Here is a 15,980-nt window from a genome sequence, read left to right on the forward strand (position 1 = left end):
TATGTTATATATGTGTTGTGTAGCATTGATGATTTGTGTGTGTGTGTGTCAGTAAATGTTGAGTAGTGTGTGTTTGTGTATGTGTGGTCTCCTAACTGTGTGTAATCTTGTGTGCATGTTATATATGTGTTGTGTAGCATTGATGATTTGTGTGTGTGTGTGTGTCAGGAAATGTTGAGTAGTGTGCGTTTGTGTATGTGTGGTCTCCTAACTGCGTGTGATCTTGTGTGTATGTTATATATGTGTTGTGTAGCATTGATGATTTGTTTGTGTGTGTGTGTCAGTAAATGTTGGGTAGTGTGCGTTTGTGTAGTGTTGTGTGCCTGAAGTTTGTGTGCGTTATTCGTACTCGTGTGTTTGTTTAAAGGCATGTGTTTGTCTTCATTTACACGTGTGCACTAGAGTGTGTTGAAACACGATTCCTTCGCTCGTCTTCATTCTTCCTTCTAGCAAAAAAACAACCAAACACTACGTCATCAACAAACATCATAGTCACCGAAAGCTTCTCCTGAACCAGTAAGTCATTACTTAGTGAATTTAACGAATCACAATATTTCTTACTATTTCTCTCAGAAAATACTTGATCTAAGAAGTACAACTTTGGGTGTTTTGTGTGTTTTGTGTCGTCGACATCGACTCGGACTCGTCGGCGTTGAACCCGCAACTCTGTTTCCCCGACGACCCAAACCAGGAAACCCGAAAAGACGCGTCTCCCATTTTAAAAATCGAATAACGTCGGCGATTGAATGATCGTTGGCACAAAGACGGGGTCACCTGACGCCCCGAAGCGTGGAGGGGTCGTCAGGGGTCGTCAGGGGTCGTCAGGGGTCGTCAGGGGTCGTCAGGGGTCGTCAGGGGTCGTCAGGGGTCGTCAGGGGTCGTCACTATAAGGCATCGCGTCCGTGGCAACAAAAAAGTTCACAGTTTTCGTCACAAACGTGATGGTTTCCTTCAAAAACATCTTCCACCTGAAGGTTCCTACTTCGTGACGCGACCGAAGGACAAAACCGGAGGAAAATCGTTAAAAAATCGTTTTTGCTAAAGTAGCTTATTTACAATCATCTCCTGTAGCAACTCAAAAAAAACGTGTGCGACCAAAATATTCCAAAAAACAACCAAAAAAGGGACAGGATTCTACGTTTGTGCTTTTAAAACCCACGAAAACCCCTTCATCGCTGAAATGGGTTCAATTTAAGAGGCACTCGTCGAAGTGCTTACATAAGAATCTCTAAAGCTAGAACGAGGACCGAAGGTACAAATAGTAAATATAGTATATTTATGTCGGTATTTATAAACGTACAATTTTCAGTTCCATTTTTTCTCGTGTTTAAAAAAGAATCGACCTCCCTTTGTGTCGCTGCACAAAGCCCTTAAAGTTGTGTTGACGCTCGTCGGGGGAAAGCTTTTCGTTGCGTCTAAAAAGCGTTGATGTTTTTTTTCGAGGGGAGACCGAAGTCCCGCGGCTCCTAAACCGTCACCTCGTTCTTACTGGCGGTGCGGTACTGGTGGTGGTGGCCCGGGATGTACTGCAGGTGGTCCACGGTGTGAGTCCGTCGGGAGGCGAAGGCCTGTCTCTTGGAAGTGCTGACCGGGTGGTTGACCATGAGCGTGTTGTAGTCGTTGGAGGCGCTGGGTTGCGAGTGCATCTTGGTCACCTTGTGCCGGTCCATGACCGGCGTGGTGGGCATCAGCATGTCGGCGTGCGACATCGCCCGCGCCATCGCCTTCTCCCGGAACTTGTCGCGACGCATGGCCGGGGACAGGAGCAAGGGTTCCTGGGAGTGGAGGCGGTCCGCCGAGAGCAGCTGCTCCTCCGAGAGGTGCCGGCTGCTGCCGTACGCCGCCGCCGACATGACGCCGTACGACGACAGGCCGTAGTCGCCGCGCCGAGGCGTCCTAGGAGGCGTCCTAGGAGGCGACAGGACGTGGTCCTGAGACATGGCTCGCTGCACACGGCGAGGACGCTGGCGCTGCTGCTGCTGCGACTCCGCGGTCAGCTTCATCATGTGGGTCGGCCCGCGGCCCCCGAAGTCCTGGTGGTGATGCTTGCGAGGGTAGTAGTCGTCGACGTCTTTGTCGGCTGAGGAGGGAAGCGAAACGTCGGGTCAGTATCCGATCATTAGCGACTCCTTTTGAGTCTTAACGATGACTCGGATGGTGATTTGACTGAAGGAACTGCTTTTTATCGTACGAATGCGATAATTAACGTAGAAATGTGATAACTATCATACGAATAAGAAAATCATTGTATGATTTATAACACATTTGTAAAATATTTATCGTACGAATGCGATAATTAACGTAGAAATGTGATAACTATCATATGAATACGAAAATCATTGTACGATTTATAACACATTTGTAAAATATTTATCGTACGAATGCGATAATTAACGTAGAAATGTGATAACTATCATACGAATAAGAAAATCATTGTATGATTTATAACACATTTGTACAATATTTATCGTACGAATGCGATAATTAACGTAGAAATGTGATAACTATCATATGAATATGAAAATCATTGTACGATTTATAGAACATTTGTAAAATATTAATCGTACGAATGCGATAATTAACGTAGAAATGTGATAACTATCATATGAATATGAAAATCATTGTACGATTTATAACACATTTGTAAAATATTAATCGTACGAATGCGATAATTAACGTAGAAATGTGATAACTATCATACGAATACGAAAATCATTGTACGATTTATAACACATTTGTAAAATATTTATCGTACGAATGCGATAATTAACGTAGAAATGTGATAACTATCATACGAATATGAAAATCATTGTAGGATTTATAACATATTTGTAAAATATTTATCGTACGAATGCGATAATTAATGTAGAAACATGATAGCTATCATACGAATATGAAAATCATTGTACTTTTTATAACACATTTGTAAAATACTTATCGTACAAATGCGATAATTAATGTAGAAATGTGATAACTATCATATGAATAAGAAAATCATTGTACGATTTATAACACATTTGTACAATATTTATCGTACGAATGCGATAATTACGTAGAAATGTGATAACTATCATACGAATAGGAAAATCATTGTACGATTTATAACACATTTGTAAAATATTTATCGTAAAAATGCGATAATTAACGTAGAAATGTGATAACTATCATACGAATAAGAAAATCATTGTACGATTTATAACACATTTGTACAATATTTATCGTACGAATGCGATAATTACGTAGAAATGTGATAACTATCATACGAATAGGAAAATCATTGTACGAATTATAACACATTTGTAAAATATCTATCGTACAAATGCGATCATTAATGTAGAAACGTGATAACTATCATACGAATACGAAAATCATTGTACGATTTATAGAACATTTGTAAAATATTTATCGTACAAATGCGATAATAATGTCGAAATGTGATAACTATCATACGAATAGGAAAATCATTGTACGAATTATAACACATTTGTAAAATATTTATCGTACAAATACGATAATAATGTCGAAATGTGATAACTATTATACGAATAAGAAAATCATTGTATGATTTATAACACATTTGTAAAATATTTATCGTACAAATGCGATAATTAATGTAGAAACATGATAGCTATCATACGAATACGAAAATCATTGTACTTTTTATAACACATTTGTAAAATACTTATCGTACAAATGCGATAATAATGTCGAAATGTGATAACTATCATACGGAAATCATTGTACGATTTATCGCACATTTGTAAAATATTTATCGTACAAATGCGATAATTAATGTAGAAATGTGATAACTATCATACGCATACTAAATCATTGTACGATTTATAACACATTTGTAAAATACGACAGATTCCAATGAAATATTCAGGACGTGTTCATGACATTCTGAAATACCATCTGGATCCAGAAACCTGTAGCAGTAATAGTCACACTGATGGGAAAAAGCTTCCAAACTAAATTGTGTGTGTGAGTCACAACCTTCTCGACTCTTTAACTCTCCCTGATCCTGAGTCAAGAAACCCGGACCAGGTCCAGTTGAACTCTTCGGGTCACGGTCACCTAGACGAACGGGAACCTAAACAACTCCCTGATCCTGGACACGGTTCCTGTCACAGTCTTCTTGTAAAGAGTAAATAAATCACTGCAGGTTCTCCACATTAAACATCCTTCGGGAGGAATAAAAGATTCATGAATATCAATCAAGCGCTTGTTGTCATTTTCAGGCTGATTGAATACAGTAGTAGCAGTGTGTGTGTGTGTGTGTGTGTGTGTGTGTGTGTGTGTGTCTGTGTTTGACATTTCCAAGTGTCAACTGAAACTGAATAATCAACTCTCGGGATGAACACGCTGAGTTGTTAAGTTGCGACGCTTCTGATTAGCTGTTTGTTATTCTGGGAGGACGGGTCGACGGCGGCTCTCGGCGCCAAATCGTTGGATCGAAGAAGAAAACATTCCGACCAGCGCCGTCCTTCAGATGCGGAGGCACTTTTTTTCTAAACACCGGGGCCAGGAGCCACCGAGCGCTAATTCCGAAGTCATTACCAGCGAGCGTTATCTACCTGGTCTCCCGGCGCGTCCGCGGACGGTCGCGGCGATCGATGGGGTCGTTGCCTCGTTAATTATCGTCCGCTACCATTTGTGCGGAATCGGCGAAGGGGAATTGTTGGTCCGGATCTCGTTGGGAGTGATGTCACGCCTGGACGCAGAAGGTCACTTTCCCCTCGTCCCCCCACCGTCCCGCTGTGCGGGGGCCCTCGTCCGCGGCGCCGGTGGAATCCATAACGAGGTGGACACGGCGTGGCCCCCCCGGGGGGGCGATGTGCTGCCCTGTGTTACCCCCCGCGGGGTTTGTTTAGATGTGACATTACGATGAGAAAATATCAGCGGATCTGGACCCGAGGCGAGGGAGATGTGGTCGGGCGACGTCCCGTGGACCGTTAAAGGACACGTCGTCAGGCTGGAGAGCGGCGGCGCCGCGGCGCGAGTCAGACGCTAGCAAACAAACTTGTGGTGATTCAGCGAAGGTTTGTCATTAAACCGGAGACACTCGTCCTCCTCGAGTGACTCGACTTCCCTCCCAAATCGTCGCTCGGCATCTTTTTTTTCCGAAAAGGCATGGAGGAGCGACCGGGATGATTTAAGTGCCACGTGTCGCTCAACGGCGAGGATAACGGCGCCACTCGACAATTAGCATGATTGCGAGAGTCCCGAGCGTGAAGTGGCGCTACAGACGCCGGTGAGTCGCTAACGGCGGATAATTAAAGCCCGAAATCCCACTCGGGCGGATTACACTCGACGACGTCCTGACGTCTTCACGCGGATTCAAACGGCGGTGAATCGCGGCGCGGCAATTTGGTGGAGTAATGTAGTCGCACTCCAGCGTCACGAGTGACTTCAGATCGTCGTCCATGTTATTAAACCTTCTATCAACCAGGACCGAGTTTTCCGACAAATGTAAGACAAGAACGTCACTTGAAACATCGCCGGGTAGTTACGAACTTGTTGAAGTGAATGACCGACTCCAGTCCGAACTATTTAACGAAAAACGTATTTGACATCGGAACAGATTCCGTCAGGGTTTCACGACGAGCTGCGTTCAAATACAACCATAAGTTCATAAAGTGTTAAGATTATCATACATCGTGCTTATAAGATTATTATCGTGAAATACGATAGTTATTGTACGTATACAATCATTTCCGTATTCATACAAATTGGATACTATACCATTAATTATAGTACAATATTTAACATATTTGAACCATAATTATAGTATAAATGTAAATATTATCATGAAAATTTGATAACTATCATTCAAATGCGAATATTATCATATTTTTATCGGAAAAATGCGATTATTCATGAAGAAATGTGATGACTATTATACAAATAAGGGAAATATACTATGGTATTTAGAATAATTGTACAATAACGATCGTAAACATAATCATGCAAATGTGATAATTATCAGATGATATTTTACATATTTGTACAATAATTATCGTAGAAATTTGATGATACATCGTACAGATGCGATAAATCCGTCTAAATTTGACAATCTTTACTTTACGAAATGATAACTATCATACAGACGTGATAATAATTGTACAATACAATTATTATCAAAGAAATGTGATAAATATCACATGATATTTTCTGTATTTTTAGAATAATTATCGTAAAAATGTAACGGTACCTCGTACAAATACGATAAATGTCTACTTACTTTACGATAACAGAACCGTGATAATTAAACAACATATTATTTTTGTACTATGCTTATCGCACACATGCGATAGTTACTATCGTAAAGGCAGCAACACTGAAGTGAACCAACACAGAAGTCTCCTGTCGACTGTCCACCTTGAGGTCCTCTTTGAGGGTAGTTACCCGTCAGAACGCAAGACTGACTTTGTTTCTTCGTTGAAGGGCGTCGCCATTAACCAAATGAAAACTAATGGGCTCCAGTTTGGCTCCTAATCCCTCCAGATGGTTCCGAACACCAGCCAATCACATCCCTCTCTCGGTCTGAACCAGAACCAGAACGCCGTGGACCAGGAAGGAAACCTTGTTTCTCCGACAAACGTAAGGACGGGCTTTGGTCCGGGAACCCTGGAAAGCCTCTCGTGTAGCGACGCACAATCCCGTGATTGTGTGAACACGCTCCTGATAACAGCCGGGCCTCGATAAGGAAGACGGATGCGAAGCGCCGTGATTGTGCCCACGCCGGGTCTTTTTTTTCTATGGCACACTGGGAAAACTAATGAAACATTTAAAAAGCACTTCTCTCCGTCCGACCCTCTTAAGTGACTCATGCATTCATTCATAAGAACCACTCGGGAGGATTTGTAGGAGTGTAAACAAGCCAGAGGACGAGCGAGATAAAGAAGTGCTGAGTTACTGGTGTGTTGTGGCGCCGGTTCTGCAGGTCCAGCTTTTTCTCCTCAGATAAAATAAACTAGTTGGAAAACAGAGCGAGATACCAGGAGAAGCTTCGGAGGCGAGAGGCCATGTTGTTGTTCTTCTCTTCAAGACGCACTAACTTCTCATCATGGCCATGTTTTACACTCATTACTTTATAAAGTTGCTCTGAAATCTGGACAAACGAGAGGTTACGAGAGTCCATTATAATAATGCCTTCACTCCTCCTCCATCTGTAATCACACCCGCTTTGTTTATACAACTAGTCCCTTGGAGGTGGAGACTTCCGGGATTGATCATTCACGGTGACAAACCTCAATGCTTGACCAATCACAGCAGAGTGGGTGTGGTTATGGTCAACAAGATTTCATCTCCCGAAAAGTGTTTTCACTGGGCGGAGCTTAAGATCATTTTCTAATGCGAAAATTATCATATGATTTTTATCATATTTGTGCAATATTTATTTTACAAATGTGATAATTATATTATTAAAATGTGATACTATCATACAAATGCGATTTTCCACTTATATGTATGATATTTATCGTACAAATGCGAAAATTGTCATAAAAATGTGACAACTATCATACAAATGCTGAAATTATCATATGATTTTTTACATATTTGAAAAATATTTATTGTACAAATGCGATAGTGATCATAAAAATGTGAAAACTATCATAAAAATGCGAAAATTACGATACGATTTTTAACATATTTGTACAATATTTATCGTAAAAATGCGATGATTATCATAAAAATGTGATAACTTTCATACAGATGCGATAATTGTCCAAAAAAAATGCATACAATGCATACAAATATGAAAAGTATCATATGATTTTCAACATATTTGTACAATATGATCGTACAAATGCGACAATTATCATAAAAACTATCATATGATTTTCAACTTATATGTATGATATTTATCGTACAAATGCGATAGTTATAAAAATGTGACAACTATCATACAAATGTGAAAAGTATCATACAATTTTTAACATATTTGTACAATATTTATCGTACAAATGCGACAATTTTCATAAAAACTATCATATATATGCGAAAATTATCACATTATTTTCAACTTATATGTACGATATTTATCATACAAATGCGACAATTATCATAAAAACTATCATATGATTTTCAACTTATATGTATGATATTTATCGTACAAATGCGATAGTTATAAAAATGTGACAACTATCATACAAATGCGAAAAGTATCATACAATTTTTAACATATTTGTACAATATTTATCGTACAAATGCGACAATTATCATAAAAACTATCATATATATGCGAAAATTATCACATTATTTTCAACTTATATGTACGATATTTATCATACAAATGCGACAATTATCATAAAAACTATCATATGATTTTCAACTTATATGTATGATATTTATCGTACAAATGCGATAGTTATAAAAATATGACAACTATCATACAAATGTGAAAAGTATCATACAATTTTTAACATATTTGTACAATATTTATCGTACAAATGCGACAATTATCATTAAAAGTATCACACAAATGCAAAAATGATCATGTCATTTTCAAATTGTATGTACGATATTTATTGTACAAATGCGATAATTGTCATAAAAATGTGACAACTATCATACAAATGTGAAAAGTATCATATGATTTTCAACATATTTGTACAATATGATCGTACAAATGCGACAATTATCATAAAAACTATCATATGATTTTCAACTTATATGTATGATATTTATCGTACAAATGCGAAAATTGTCATAAAAATGTGACAACTATCATACAAATGCTGAAATTATCATATGATTTTTTACATATTTGAAAAATATTTATTGTACAAATGCGATAGTGATCATAAAAATGTGAAAACTATCATACAAATGCGAAAATTACGATACGATTTTTAACATATTTGTACAATATTTATCGTAAAAATGTGATGATTATCATAAAAATGTGATAACTTTCATACAGATGCGATAATTGTCCAAAAAAAATGCATACAATGCATACAAATATGAAAAGTATCATATGATTTTTAACATATTTGTACAATATGATCGTACAAATGCGACAATTATCATAAAAACTATCATATGATTTTCAACTTACATGTATGATATTTATCGTACAAATGCGATAGTTATAAACATGTGACAACTATCATACAAATGTGAAAAGTATCATAAATTTTTAACATATTTGTACAATATTTATTGTACAAATGCGACAATTATCATAAAAACTATCATATATATGCGAAAATTATCACATTATTTTCAACTTATATGTACGATATTTATCATACAAATGCGACAATTATCATAAAAACTATCATATGATTTTCAACTTATATGTATGATATTTATCGTACAAATGCGATAGTTATAAAAATGTGACAACTATCATACAAATGCGAAAAGTATCATACAATTTTTAACATATTTGTACAATATTTATCGTACAAATGCGACAATATCATAAAAACTATCATATATATGCGAAAATTATCACATTATTTTCAACTTATATGTACGATATTTATCATACAAATGCGACAATTATCATAAAAACTATCATATGATTTTCAACTTATATGTATGATATTTATCGTACAAATGCGATAGTTATAAAAATGTGACAACTATCATACAAATGCGAAAAGTATCATACAATTTTTAGCATATTTGTACAATATTTATCGTACAAATGCGACAATTATCATAAAAACTATCATATATATGCGAAAATTATCACATTATTTTCAACTTATATGTACGATATTTATCATACAAATGCGACAATTATCATAAAAACTATCATATGATTTTCAACTTATATGTATGATATTTATCGTACAAATGCGATAGTTATAAAAATGTGACAACTATCATACAAATGCGAAAAGTATCATACAATTTTTAACATATTTGTACAATATTTATCGTACAAATGCGACAATTATCATAAAAACTATCATACATATGTGAAAATGATCAAATGACTTTCAACTTATATGTACGATATTCATCGTACAAATGCGATAGTTCTAAAAACGTTACAACCATCACACGAATGCGAAGACGATCCCACGTCTTTTGAGCGCACCTGACAGGTGAAGGGTGGAGCCGTACTGACTCAGGTCGGGCTTGAGGGCGAGCTCGTAGGAGGGCGGCAGGTGGCTCAGGTTCTGGAAGGACCGGGACAGCGACAGGTCGTAGGGCTCGGTGGCCGAGGTCAGTATGTTGTTGGACCTCTGAGGACGCTCTGCGGGACACAAGAGAGGGTCGGGGGTCAGAGCGCCGGGGGGTCCAGTTTCCATTCATCCTACTCTTAACACCACTCGTTGCATCACGATCACCAGAGAAACACCACGACAGACACACAAAGGTCACTCACCGTGTCTGACCTGTCTGTGCGCTGACCAGGTGAGAGAAGAAGGGTCAATGACAGGCATCAGCACAGAACCACTCAACGCCACCAGGGGGCGCCCTCGGTCCGAATTAGAGCCGAAGGCGCCTCTAGTGGATCATATGTGAACTGCAGCACAAAGTGTCATGAATAATTTTCACGATTAAAGTTCATGAATAGAGATTTTTTTTGTCCTTTAGTCAAAATAAAGTTGTTTATCAAACTTCTAAAACTTTTAACTTTTAACTTACTTATATATTTATTGATAATACAATTTTGCTTTGCACAATTTAAAACAACTTATATTATATAAAACGTTATATGAGAATGTTTGTTTACTTTATAATAACACATTTATTCAATTGATATTTAACTTGTTTTTATTTTACTTAATATATATATATTTTTTTATTGATAATACAATCATGTTTTTTTAAACTGTTTTTCTTCTATTAAACAACATTAAATACAACAAAATGTAAGGAACAATATACAAAATAAGGATAGATATAATTTTTGTTTAATTTGTAATAATATATTTATTTATATATATTTTTTTAATTTTGCATTATATTCAACATGTTTATTGGACAGTGATATTACTTTTTTTCTTTTAAACAAACAAACGGCTGATATTTAATCCAACAAAAGTTATATAAAAAATAAAAGAACAGTAATAAAGATAATGTTTTAGCTCATATTAATATTTTTATTTATTAAGTGTTCAAACTATTTATATTTTATTTAATATTCAATATTAAGTGTATGGATAATACAATCATGTTTCGTACAATTGTATTATTATTATATTTCTCTTTTTTCTTTTTTATTGTATCGTATTTTATTCACTTTTCTTTATTTAATTCATATTATTTCATTGTTTTATTCTGTATTGACACCACAAATAAACTGGCAATAAAAGTTCTGATAATAATAATAATAAAAAATAAAAGAAAATAAAAAACCCTGAAGTGAAGTGATTAAATAAAAAGTAAAATGTAAAAAGGTAAGATTTGACGCTTTTAATAAAATTGAATTAAATACAAATAATGTATATAATTCAAAAGTTCAAATATATATATACATGAATAAGAAATGTAAAGTAATTAATCTTTTAAAAGTATTTTGTCGATCGCTTTAATGAACTTCTGTTTCTTTCCAGACGATGAAGTGAAATACATTTGACTTCTCATCATGGGATTGACCTCGTCTGACCTCTGGAGTTCACGAGCTATTATGGATCCTCGCGTCGGATCCGCTCGTCTCGACCGAACCCGGTGACGGCATCTGTTGAATTATGCAGGCGGTCGCGCTGCTCGTGGAAAGTGCCGCTCGAAGGCTTTCATTCGGCAGCTGAAGCGCCTCGTGAAGCGTCCGGCGCCTGATCGAGAGCAGCTCCGCTCCATTAGCGCCGCGAGTTAGCGTAGTTAGCGACTCTTAGCTCCGCGGGAAAAAACATCGTCTCCGCAGCCTCTCGGGAAAACTAACTAATGTTGGAGCTTTTTTTATAGATGGAGAGGGTCGAGGGGGCAGCAGCTGCGACGAAGACGTCCAGCGATCGCAGGCTCAGTGCGTCATAATCCTCTATCAAACATTATTGTTTGATGTGTCGATCATACACACCTTTAGAATGACGTTTATATTGGTAGCCGCGCAATGTTAGCTAGCTTAGCTAATGTTTGCTAATACAAGAGTGTAGAAATTAAAATACTTTTTGTGTACTACTATTTACTTTTTTAATGTGTTCCCCTCTTTTTTATTAAATGGATATTTCTAAACTTTCACTTTCGTTTTTGTGCAAACCTTACAGTCAACTTCCCTAGCGCCGATGCTAACGGCGTGCTAGCATGTTCGCGGCGTTACTCACCGAGTTTGGGCGTGAGCGCGGTCAGGTCCAGGTGGCTGTGCTGGTAGTCGTGGTGATGGTTTCCTATTGCGGTAAAAAAAAAAACAGAACCCAGACGTCAAGAAGAGAAACCGAACATCGTCGAGACGGTTAAACCCGGCGAATCGTCGGAGCGACTCGTATCCGGGGGACGCGCTAACTGGACGTACGTCAAAGGCGTCTTCGCTGATTCTAAAACAAGCTCCTCGACAACGAGACTCACACAGGTTTGTGTGTCCATGAGTGGCTAAAAACGTACTCAAAACCCAAATGTCCGACTCGACACGACATGACGCTAAATACAATGATGCTGATGCTAACAGCTACAGAAGCTAACATCTTATTCACTCTGACAAAAGAACATCAAGACGGTCATTTTTTTTTAACCCATTTAAACTCACAATGAGACACTTTGTTCTGCCAGAATTATCGATTACTGACCCCTGCTGAGATGCTGCTTGGCTGCTTCACGCTACGACCGACAGGCATCTTAGCGCGCAGGTTTGTTCTAATCAGCTAAAGATGCTACACAGATGCAGTTTTTGTTGTTTTTATAACACACAATTTAGCTATTTAATGGCGACAATACTTCTTTTGAGGAAGTAAAACTTTAGCGTCAACCGGCACCAGATGCTAATGCTAACAACCTTGCTAATTTAAAATGATAGTTGACTAATACTGTCACCCATTTTCTACTCTTGTTGACCAAGGGTTGGGCTTCTTTGTGTAGCTAACTTTGAAAGTTTTGTTTTTGTGTGCGTTCTTTGATTTATAGTGTTGTTACGCTACAATGCTTATATTGCTAACATTAGCGGCTAATGATAGCTTTAGCTCAGATAAAGATTGTATTAAAGATCAGTTTAAGTGAATGTAGCTTTAGTTTTTTATAATTGTTGTGATTTATTAGCATGGTTAGCAACAACGTCCGTCACAAGTGTTTGTTTGCGCTCGTCGATCGGTTCCGTGGACCAGCGTCCGAGTGATCGGTTCCAGGTCCGCGGGCTTCGCTCTGACAGGACCGCGACGCTCGGCTGCTCCGAGCCGCACTGATGGATTGTGGGAAAGCGGAGAGACGTCAGGCGTTGATGGGATTGTTGTCGCTAATATCTGATGATTGTTTTCGTACAATTACGCCGCGGAACAAGCGGACGTCGCGGCTTATTTGCATTTAAATGTGTTCATCGATCATCAGGAGCTGCAGCTGTGGAGCCTCAGAGGACCAGAGACTTCTGTGACGGATGTGCTTCCACTCTGATCAAGTCTCAGGAGACGCTGATGCTTCAGCAGTTCAGTGTTACACATCCATCCTTTCATCCAACCATGCTTTCATCCAACCATCCTTTCATCCTTTCATCCAACTGTACATTCATCCATCCGTTGTACATCCATCTTTTTGTTGAGCAACAATCCATCAATTATTTTATCCATCCATCCCTTTCTTCACACTCTTGATCTGCTCATCCATCCATCCATCCATCCATCCATCCATCCATCCATCCATCCATCCATCCATCCATCCATCCATCCATCCATCCATCCATCCATCCATCCATCCATCCATCCATCCATCCATCCATCCATCCATCCATCCATCCATCCATCCATCCATCCATCCATCCATCCATCCATCCATCCATCCATCCATCCATCCATCCATCCATCCATCCATCCATCCATCCATCCATCCATCCATCCATCCATCCATCCATCCACCCATCCATCCATCCATCCATCCATCATCATCTTCTTGTTATCAGTAATAAGGTCATCAAATAAAGACAAACTTCTCTGGTTACAATGACATAAAAAACAACCTAGAAACTACAACATTTTTTGCACCAAATGAAGTTGAGAAACAAACTCTCTCTCTCTCTCTCTCTCTCTCTCTCTCTCTCTCCCTCTCTCTCTCCCTCTCTCTCTCTCTCTCTCTCTCTCTGTTGATCATTCCCAGCTCAGTTTGACCTTCGACCTCCACTGACGCACACCGACTCAAGGTCAGGACAGACACCTGCACACGCCGGCGGTCTAATGACATGGCAGGATCCCCGGCCCCTGGGCGTCGGCCCCCCTGAGCCTCCGTTTTTAGAAATGGAAGTGGGTCACAGTGGGTTCCTCGCTCGTCCCTCTCGCTCCATTACTCGCCCCGAGCTGATCCATCATGTAGTGCGTCCTTCTTTGTGTGTCCATCCGTCAGGTTGTGCGTCGGCTGTCATCGCCGCTCGAGTGCTTTGACATTTGACGAGAGGTCGACACGTTTGTTGACTTTTCTCGAACCCGCTTCACGCCGGGGTCCGACCTCGATACCTCGACACCTCGACACCTCGACACCTCGACACCTCGATACCTCTGGTGACGTGGCCTCCATCTTGAGCCCCGGGAGTCTGTGTTTTACTCACGAGGACAAGCACAGATTTATCTGATGTCTTCATCCATATGACAGAAGTAACATCACACAAAGCTGCCGTTATCCTCGCCGTGTGTCGGGGACTCCCGGGCGGGGGGCCCGAGGACGCAGGAGGACGCCGAAAAAAAGGCTAACAGCTAAAGAAGCTAACAGCTAAAGATGCTAACAGCTAAAGGAGTTAACAGCGAATGAAGCTAACAGCTAAAGACGCTAACAGCTAAAGACGCTAACAGCTAAAGGAGCTAACAGCGAAAGAAGCTAACAGCTAAAGACGCTAACAGCTAAAGGATCTAACAGCGAAAGAAGCTAACAGCGAAAGAAGCTAACAGCTAAAGGAGCTAACAGCTAAAGGAGCTAACAGCTAAAGATGCTAACAGCTAAAGGAGCTAACAGCGAAATGAGTTAACAGCGAAAGAAGCTAACAGCTAAAGAAGCTAACAGCTAAAGGAGCTAACAGCTAAAGGAGCTAACAGTTAAAGACGCTAACAACTAAAGAAGCTAACAGCGAAAGAAGCTAACAGCTAAAGAAGCTAACAGCTAAAGGAGCTAACAGCTAAAGGAGCTAAGAGCTAAAGACGCTAACAGCTAAAGGATCTAACAGCGAAAGGAGCTAACAGCGAAAGGAGTTAACAGCGAAAGAAGCTAACAGCTAAAGAAGCTAACAGCTAAAGAAGCTAACAGCTAAAGGAGCTAACAGCTAAAGGAGCTAACAGCTAAAGATGCTAACAGCTAAAGAAGCTAACAGCCAACCCCTGCTGAGAGGCTGCTTGGCTGCTTCACCGTACGACCATCGCTAATCAGCTAAGGGCGCTAAAGAGACGCCGTTTCTGTTTGTACGTACACATATTCGATTGAAATAATGACGACAATACTACTTTTAAGAACGTATGGATGTCTCTCTATATATCTCTAGACTTTATGAACATTAATTATTATATATATTATGTTTACACTATATTGCTTATTATCTTTTAACGTATTAATATTTGTACTTATGCTTTTTAATATATACATCTCTCTGCTGTGTTTTTTAACGGTTGCCATGCAACGAAATTTGGTTGCCAGTGTCACTGCTGTGTTTTCTGTGCAATGACAATAAAAGATAGCACCAGATGCTAATGCTAACTGATATCACACTCGCTAACTCAAAAGTCAGTTAAATTCTCTCCATAAAAGTGGTTTCTTGTCAATTTTATTGAGTTTGAAAAGCAGAGAAAGTGTCAAAACTGATCTGAGATCCGAGACACGGAGACGAAAGACGTTTCAAATAATCGCATCAATTAAAGCGACTCGCGTCACTCACTATTTTCCCGGATCCCGGCTCC

General features: G+C 39.1%; 1 protein-coding gene across 1 annotated transcript in view; it reads right to left on the bottom strand.

Annotated features, from left to right (window-relative positions):
- Window positions 1–872: 872 nt before the first annotated feature.
- The window catches only part of shisa6a (shisa family member 6a), a 66,844-nt gene continuing 51,736 nt past the window's right edge, over window positions 873–15,980 (bottom strand). The window contains exons 5-7 of the mRNA XM_087809133.1: window positions 12,234–12,296; window positions 10,064–10,222; window positions 873–2,080 (exon numbers count right to left, since the gene is read on the bottom strand). Of these exons, the coding sequence (XP_087665259.1) occupies window positions 1,467–2,080; window positions 10,064–10,222; window positions 12,234–12,296 (836 nt within the window). The 3' untranslated portion in view covers window positions 873–1,466. The remainder of the gene's footprint in view (window positions 2,081–10,063; window positions 10,223–12,233; window positions 12,297–15,980) is intronic.

The sequence above is a fragment of the Callionymus lyra genome, chromosome 15, assembly GCF_982586985.1.
Source record: "Callionymus lyra chromosome 15, fCalLyr1.hap1.1, whole genome shotgun sequence".
In the NCBI taxonomy this organism is placed as follows: Eukaryota; Metazoa; Chordata; class Actinopteri; order Syngnathiformes; family Callionymidae; genus Callionymus; species Callionymus lyra.